The sequence below is a fragment of the Haliotis cracherodii genome, unplaced genomic scaffold, assembly GCF_022045235.1.
Source record: "Haliotis cracherodii isolate W230 unplaced genomic scaffold, xgHalCrac1.p SCAF_1, whole genome shotgun sequence".
In the NCBI taxonomy this organism is placed as follows: domain Eukaryota; kingdom Metazoa; phylum Mollusca; class Gastropoda; order Lepetellida; family Haliotidae; genus Haliotis; species Haliotis cracherodii.
In genome coordinates, this window is record NW_027266264.1 from 52385165 (window position 1) to 52394589 (window position 9425).

Genomic DNA, 9425 nt, shown 5'->3' on the forward strand with positions numbered 1-9425 from the left:
AATGAAAAACAACAAATACAAATAAATGATCTTGCAAGGGTACACACTACAGTGTTGTTTGGTTATTTCGTCAGAGCTTTTCTGATTATTGATATAAAACTAAACATCTTTATTATATTCTAATGAAAGATTGTGCAACATTACTGATGCATATAAGTGAATAGTTATGTAAGTGACGTTGTGCAAAGACTTGAAATATCTATCTTTACGTCTATGGTCTATTGAAAATAGGATGAGGTGTACAATGACATCAAATTTGAACGAATTACACAATTGAGACATAGCTCATTATTTTTTGCTGACAAGTCATCATTGCCTCAGCTATGTTTACCTGATTCATTTCTCGTCAAAGGTTTATTAATTGCTTTAAATATGAACATTTTTATAGCTAACCCACAGGAACACAACACAAAATTATATACATCTTATGCTTTTTAGATTTAAGGATAATGCAAATATTTTAAAATATTTAAAAGTCATGTGTCATCTGTCACAGTAGCTCAGGTCGACAATTAGACGTCCTCAAATCAAATTATGCATGTTCGAACCCCACTGGCGACCCATGCTTTCCGACCCAAATATAGTTCTGTCTATTCTAAGTGTAAATCAATTGAAATGTGGTTCCAGTGACGTTTAGCTGACAACCTACTTTCCTTTCCTGAAAAATAATGGAACGTTTAAACAATAGAATGACGTCATAAGTGCGTTTTAATTAGTTTGTAGGTCGAGAATAACAGTGCACTTTAAACTGACACGCCGTCGTATAAGTGAAATAGAGCTCAAGTGGCGTTAAAGCAAACCTACTCACTCACTGTAACGTAGCCATGCCTCAGAACGACTCAATTAGACGACAGTACCTGACCTATTGTTTCCCTGGATCAAAAGTAAGGCGCGTTTGTAACAAAGAGAACAAATAACGCATCGCTTCACTGACATTTTCCCAAGAGTGTAATTGCAATTGCAATTGCAATCACAGTGGGGTTTCTAAGAAGATTTTTTTTCCATGTAGATACAATTCTTTTGCCAGAAGCAGTTTCGTCAACTCGAGCGAACAGTATAATGCCTCCAAGTAGAGTTCACTAAGAGTTCGCTTTCCATCAGGTTGCCCAGGTTGAGGTGTTCACAGACTCACTCGCATCATGGTCACAGTTCACACAACTTGACCTTGACCTCCAATACAGCAGACCATCCAACAGATCAAGTCAGCGTTGGATCAGGGATGCCTGGATTTCGCAACAGTCTGGATGCCGAGTTTCAGCCAGGAGACTCAGGGGACCTAGTGCCAAGACTCCCTTAGTAATAATAGTCGTACTGCTATATTCCTTTGTGGACCTTTCTGGAAAGCTGCAAAGATACTCAATCATTCACCATGCTGGTCATGTTTTCGTGCCAGTTTTTTTTCTGATTGTTATAAGGTCAAATCATATCCATGTAAGATGTATGTTGTTTTGTGGCCGAGTGTTGTGATATGTCTACACTTCGATATGTATGACGTTATCTTTATCAGAACATCCAATATGTTTAGTGTTTAAAGTGTTTAGAATCAGTGTTGCTATGTTATCACATAGTGGGGACATCCCATCTGATGCAACCTAGTGAATACCACACCAGACGTTATCCTGTAATCTGGACAGAATGCATTATTGTATAATTACTGTAAACATGAAATATTCTCAATGAATTTGTTGTTTTTGTAGTCATGGAGTATAAACTTAATGTTTTGTAAAGTACACGTTTTACTGTGATCTACGTACACAGCGTTATTATTTAATTGATTGTAGCTTTATGCTGTAATCAATAATATTACAACATATTTATCATGGCAGCCAGTTTGTATTTGAGGGCCTGTGGGGTAGTCTAGGTCACACTGGGTTTGTTTGCCCATACGGGTACTATGTGTGAGCACGAGTCGTACAATCTTCTATGGCACCGCAGTTCACTGTACAGAGTTGCACACGAGGAACCTATCACAAGGGGTTTGAATCATGGTTCACTCCTAATGATATGTTTCTAGGTTGGCAGCACCATACCCATGCTCGTGGGTTTTACCAAAGTGAAAAAAATGTCTTAGATCTACATCACTTCAGGCTTTCCTCCAACATTAAGCTGACACTTTATATAACTGGACTACTGTTAAAAACGGCATTAGTCACAACTCACTCACTATCTGTGAAGCACATTTCTAGTGTCCACCATGATATGGCAGGAATATTGCTAAAAGCTGTGTGATACTTGATCACTGGAAGTAAATGAATTAGGAGTGGACATACCAGAGTGTGGCGAAGGTTTCAAGCCACTATTAGCATTATTCCAGCCACATCACCATTACTGCTTCATACAATTAACACTGATATGGCTGACCTTATGTAGTCCGTAATGATGTAATATATTGTGAAGTGTACCATGAAATAACAATTTCCACGCACGCAGGCACCCACTCACTCACTCACTCACTGATACACTCACTCACTCATTAGCGTTTCAATGCCCTGGCCGCTTCATACAAAGAGCTGTTGGACGATGGTGCTTGTTGTTACTGCTCAGCATTAAGAGGATAAAACAAGAACTGGCCAAATGTGGAATAAGACCAAAAAAAAAGAAGTCTCCTCTAAGCCTGCTGATTACTCAACGTAAAGATTGTTCATGATGTCAAATACTGGTTTGCCTGGTGCAGACTCAATTATTTACATGCCACATGTCATTTAGCTGGAATACAACATTGCGTGGCCATTAACAACAAATAAACAAATAATGGATGTCTTCCAAATACATGCACTACATATGAGAAGGATGGAACGATAGCATTCTGGGTGCAAAACGCCTTATGTAACTCCGATCTAAAATTTCTTTATTGTATTAAATTCCTAGAAAGTGTATCAATGGGTGATCTCAATATGCAAGGTTGGTATAATGCTTAGCATGTACAGCCAAGGTTTACACTGAAAATAGTTATATCGGTAACTCAAACATTGTCATCTAGATTAATCTTTTTGACAGGTTTATGTTCTTGTCAGAAAGGTATGTCATGATGTAATTATTCTCCATTTGTCTGGATGGTCTCCAGACTGTTGCCCCAGTGGACAGCCGTGATGAGCGTAGATCCCCAGCAACCTTTGCACCAGGGGACTTCTTGTATCCGGTGGCCAGCTTCGGTGACATTTCTGTGTTTATTGCGTGGCATCGTACTCCAACTATGGCTACTCATTACATCAATCACTCGATTGTCTGTCCCTGACGCGATTATATACAGGCAACCATGACATACCTGCTGGACTCATACATTGGTTACACAACAAACAAACAAACAAACAAACAAACAAACAAACAAACAAACAAACGATAAATGTCAGTTCTGGTGATTGAATGGTCAAAGAGAGGAAAAAAACACAAGTTTCACTCCAGAGAACATGTTTGTGATATGGCGCCACATTTTCCTTGGGTAAGGGCAATGAGGTAGCCTGGTGGGAGAAAGCATTTATGCCGAGGACCGTGGTTCGATTCCCTACATAGGTACAAAGTGTGAAGCCCATTGCTGGGATATTGCCTTGGGTATGAATGACAACAAAAACACAGACTTTAGATATTAAGATTTATTTTTCTGAAAAGATTATGTTTGTGAAGAGTGAATGAACAAAGGAGAAGGATAAAAGTAAACTTAAGATATTATGATTTATTTCTCTGAAACAGATTGATATTTTTAAAGCATAAATCAACCGAAAGACGCAATTATATTTTTTAATTCAACAATTATGATTCCACCTTTATTGATGTTATGATATCAATAACAAAATTAATCATATTTCTAATTTATTTGACACAGTTAATGTTTACCGATTTTCAGCTTCTTTATACACTGCATACAAACTACCTGCCTAACTAAACAGTGGCCTCCACCTCCCCTTCTAGCCACGCCCACACCACCTGTACTAGTCCTGACTTTAATATACTATGAACGGATACCTTTACTGATATTTTAACAATCATAAGAAAATACATCATGTAGGCAATTCATCTGACTGTAGACACAGTTAATGTTTACTGAGTTTCAGCTTATTTACACACCATATACAAACTACTAGCCAAGCCAAACAGTGGCCTCCACCTCCCCTTCTAGCCATACCCACACCACATTATATGAATTAACCTTTATTGAAAACTACATCATATAGGCAATTCATTTTAATGTTCACCGATCTTCAGATTATTTACACACTACATACAAACTACTGGTCTAACTAAGCAGTGGCCTCCTCCTCCCCTTCTAGCCACGCCCACACCACCTGTACTAGCCCTGACTTTAACATGATATCTTATAAGTGGTTGATAGAAAATATATCATATGTCAAACAGAATTTTGTCTATGATTTTGAGCCCAAATAAATATTGCCAGAGTTTTATCTGCACAGATTAGGTTTTAATACAAAGTTTGGCCTAATGTCCAGTCAGTTCTGGATAATACATGCACTTCATTTATTAACGCTGACTAATTACTACCTGTCTTACTTTTTCATGTACATAGCTGACCAGATATTCTTTGAGGCAACATTGATTGTATTATTCATATCATTTGGTATCATTTGATCAGAGCTTACATGTATCATTAACCAGGTAATGTTAGCTTGAGCAAAGGTCATGAATGTGTGTTGCCAGTACCTCTGAAAGGGGCAGGAGTAGGGGATATAAGTACTGACAGAACTAAGGACGACAGCCACTAGCCAGGCGTGAACCACTGGCTGGAACATCAGTAGGAGCTACAACTACTGGCAGGGACAAGAATAGGAGCTACAACTACTGGCAGGGACAGGAATAGGAGCTACAACCACTGGCAGGGACATGAATAGGCGCTTAAACTACTGACAGGGACAGGAATAGGAGCTACAACTACTGACAGTGACATGAATAGGGATTACAACCACTGACAGGGACCGTAGCATGAGCTACACCCACTGACAGGGACAGGAAAAGAAGCTACAACCACTGAAATGGACAGGAATAGGAGCAACAACTTCTGACAGGGACAGGAAAAGGAGCAACAACCAATGACAAAGACAGGAATAGGAGCTACAACTACTGACAGGGACAGGAATAGGGGCTACAACTATGGGCAGGGACAGTAATAGGAGCTACAACAACTAACAGGGACAGGACTAAGAGCTACAACCACTGACAGGGACAGGAATAGGAGCTACAACCACTAAAATGGACAGGATTAGACGCTACAACTACTGGCAGGGACAGGTATAGGAGCTACAACTTCTAAAAGTGACAGGAATAAGAGCTACAGCTATTTACAGGGACTGTAGCATGAGCTACACCCACTGACAGGGACAGGAAAAGAAGCTACAACCACTAAAATGGACAGGAACAAGAGCTACAACCACTGACAGAGACAGGAATAGGAGCTACAACAACTGACAGGGACTGGAATAGGAGCTACAACTACTGACAGGGACAGGAAAAGGAGCAACAAGGACTGGCAAGGACAGGAATAGGAGCTATAACTACTCACAGGGACAGGAGCATGAGCTACAACCACTGACAGGGACAGGAATATGAGCTACAACCACTGAAACGGACAGGAATAGGAGCTACAACTACTGGCAGGGACAGGAAAAGGAGCAACAACTACTGACAAAAACAGGAATAGGAGCTACATATACTCCCAGGGATAGGAATAGGAGCTAAAACCACTGACAGGGCAAGGAATAGGAGCTTCAAGCACTGAAAGGGACAGGAATAGGAGCTACAACCACTGACAGGGACAGGAATAGGAGTTACAACCACTGACAAGAACAAGAATAGGAACAACAACCATTGGTAGGGACAAGAATAGGAGCTACAACCACTCACAGGGAGAGGGATAGGAAATACAATGACTGGCAAGGACAGCAATATGAGCTACAACTACTGACAGGGACAGGAATAGAAGCTACAACCACTGACAGGAATAGGAGCTATAACCACATACAGGAAAAGGAATAGGAACTACAACCACTGGCAGGAAAAGGAATAGGAGCTACAAACACTGGCAGGGACAGGAAAAGGAGCTACAACCACTGGTACTGACAGGAATAGGGGCTACAACTACTGGCAGGGACAGGAATAGGAGCTACAACTACTGACAGGGACATGAATGGGAGCTACAACCACTGACAGGAATAGGAGCTACAACTACTGGCAGGTATAGGAGCTACAACTACTGACAGGGAGAGGGGTAGGAGCTACAACCACTGACATGGAGAGGGGTAGGAGCTACAACCACCGGCAGTGACAAGAATATGAGCTACAACCACTGGCAGGGACAGGTATAGGAGCTGCAACTACTGACAGGGACATGTATAGGAGCTACAACTACTGGTGGGGACAGGAATAGGAGCTTCAACCTCTGACAGGGACAGGAATAGGAGCTACAACAACTGAAAGGGACAGGAATAGGAGCTACAACCACTGGTAGGGACAGGGAAAGGAGACACAACCAAGGAAGGAATGAGAGTTGGGACTAGAATCAGGCTGGAACACAAGTGGGAAATGTTTAATGACAGTGATAAGGAATAGGGCTGTAAATTATTACAAACTGGAGTGATAGCGGAAGGACACAACTATTTTAAATATAGATATAATATAGATAGGACAATAAGATATAGTGTGACTAAAATAATAGCAGAAATTAAAGATAGTTCTACTCCGAATAAAACATAAAAAAGATTTTCTAAAATAAATGTTTCAAACATACATTAACAATGTACATCTGACAATACCTACCATACCTACAGCCTGGCCCTCTTACAAACCTTCACCTCTACCTCATCATCATCCTCATCTCTCTTTCTCTTCCTGTCCACTATCTTATTCAGGGGTCCAGGTCTCCAGCTAGGGACTGGAAGAGGCACTCCTTGGTGGCTTAGGCTGGTCAGACTGCAGGACACATCACACTGGCTCAGGTTGGTGAAGCTGCTCACTGGGCTGACAGGGAGAGATGTGGTGCTTGAGGTCAGTCTTGGTCCATACTGAAAAGGGTCAGAGATCTTACAGAACCAGAAGTCTTTGTAAACTGTAGCTGAGAGGGTGATGCCATCTGGGAAACCTGACATGACTGATTCCAGGGATCTGCTAGGTTTGGGCCCATAGTTCAAGCAGGTGGTGCTGGAAGATGGGGAGGGAAGAAGATCATTGTAGAATTCCTCAGAATTCTTGAAAAGGGTAGAAGAGCTGGGGAAGGGGTCAGTAAGACTGATGTAACTCAGGCTGGTCAGGCTGGAGCTGGTGCTGGCTGGGAGAGACTCATCACATGGGCTGACAGGCCAGATATCTGAAGTGGCTGATAGAAATGTTGATGTTAGATCAGGGGTGTCAAAGAATGAAGTAAATCTGGGACATTCTGGATAAAGGAAGGAGTCATGGTTTTCTTGTAACTTGCCGCTGGGGCTGTTGGGGGTGTTACTTCCAAACATGGATAATCTAGGGGTAGGGGTAATGGGGCTGATGGACCTTCTAGTGGCAATGGAGGGGATGGCAGCATATACTATGAACGGATACCTTTACTGATATTTTAACAATCATAAGAAAATACATCATGTAGGCAATTCATCTGACTGTAGACACAGTTAATGTTTACTGAGTTTCAGCTTATTTACACACCATATACAAACTACTAGCCAAGCCAAACAGTGGCCTCCACCTCCCCTTCTAGCCATACCCACACCACATTATATGAATTAACCTTTATTGAAAACTACATCATATAGGCAATTCATTTTAATGTTCACCGATCTTCAGATTATTTACACACTACATACAAACTACTGGTCTAACTAAGCAGTGGCCTCCTCCTCCCCTTCTAGCCACGCCCACACCACCTGTACTAGCCCTGACTTTAACATGATATCTTATAAGTGGTTGATAGAAAATATATCATATGTCAAACAGAATTTTGTCTATGATTTTGAGCCCAAATAAATATTGCCAGAGTTTTATCTGCACAGATTAGGTTTTAATACAAAGTTTGGCCTAATGTCCAGTCAGTTCTGGATAATACATGCACTTCATTTATTAACGCTGACTAATTACTACCTGTCTTACTTTTTCATGTACATAGCTGACCAGATATTCTTTGAGGCAACATTGATTGTATTATTCATATCATTTGGTATCATTTGATCAGAGCTTACATGTATCATTAACCAGGTAATGTTAGCTTGAGCAAAGGTCATGAATGTGTGTTGCCAGTACCTCTGAAAGGGGCAGGAGTAGGGGATATAAGTACTGACAGAACTAAGGACGACAGCCACTAGCCAGGCGTGAACCACTGGCTGGAACATCAGTAGGAGCTACAACTACTGGCAGGGACAAGAATAGGAGCTACAACTACTGGCAGGGACAGGAATAGGAGCTACAACCACTGGCAGGGACATGAATAGGCGCTTAAACTACTGACAGGGACAGGAATAGGAGCTACAACTACTGACAGTGACATGAATAGGGATTACAACCACTGACAGGGACCGTAGCATGAGCTACACCCACTGACAGGGACAGGAAAAGAAGCTACAACCACTGAAATGGACAGGAATAGGAGCAACAACTTCTGACAGGGACAGGAAAAGGAGCAACAACCAATGACAAAGACAGGAATAGGAGCTACAACTACTGACAGGGACAGGAATAGGGGCTACAACTATGGGCAGGGACAGTAATAGGAGCTACAACAACTAACAGGGACAGGACTAAGAGCTACAACCACTGACAGGGACAGGAATAGGAGCTACAACCACTAAAATGGACAGGATTAGACGCTACAACTACTGGCAGGGACAGGTATAGGAGCTACAACTTCTAAAAGTGACAGGAATAAGAGCTACAGCTATTTACAGGGACTGTAGCATGAGCTACACCCACTGACAGGGACAGGAAAAGAAGCTACAACCACTAAAATGGACAGGAACAAGAGCTACAACCACTGACAGAGACAGGAATAGGAGCTACAACAACTGACAGGGACTGGAATAGGAGCTACAACTACTGACAGGGACAGGAAAAGGAGCAACAAGGACTGGCAAGGACAGGAATAGGAGCTATAACTACTCACAGGGACAGGAGCATGAGCTACAACCACTGACAGGGACAGGAATATGAGCTACAACCACTGAAACGGACAGGAATAGGAGCTACAACTACTGGCAGGGACAGGAAAAGGAGCAACAACTACTGACAAGAACAGGAATAGGAGCTACATATACTCCCAGGGATAGGAATAGGAGCTAAAACCACTGACAGGGCAAGGAATAGGAGCTTCAAGCACTGAAAGGGACAGGAATAGGAGCTACAACCACTGACAGGGACAGGAATAGGAGTTACAACCACTGACAAGAACAAGAATAGGAACAACAACCATTGGTAGGGACAAGAATAGGAGCTACAACCACTCA

At 41.8% G+C, this 9425-nt stretch overlaps 1 protein-coding gene across 1 annotated transcript; it reads right to left on the reverse strand.

Annotated features, from left to right (window-relative positions):
• Window positions 1-6767: 6767 nt before the first annotated feature.
• Window positions 6768-8318, reverse strand: LOC139456226 (uncharacterized). The gene is made up of 2 exons (XM_071237824.1): window positions 8264-8318; window positions 6768-7522 (listed from the first exon to the last, which is right to left on the reverse strand). Exons 1-2 carry the CDS (start codon window positions 8316-8318, stop codon window positions 6768-6770), a joined length of 810 nt encoding a protein of 269 aa, XP_071093925.1.
• Window positions 8319-9425: the final 1107 nt, after the last annotated feature.

Bases quoted from the DNA above. Each gene is read 5' to 3' on its own strand.
- LOC139456226 (XM_071237824.1), bottom strand. From the start codon at position 8,318: ATGTTCCAGCCAGTGGTTCACGCCTGGCTAGTGGCTGTCGTCCTTAGT. The intron at 7,523-8,263 runs GTACTTATATCC...ATCCGTTCATAG, and splicing joins TGTCGTCCTTAGTTCTGTCA to TATATGCTGCCATCCCCTCC.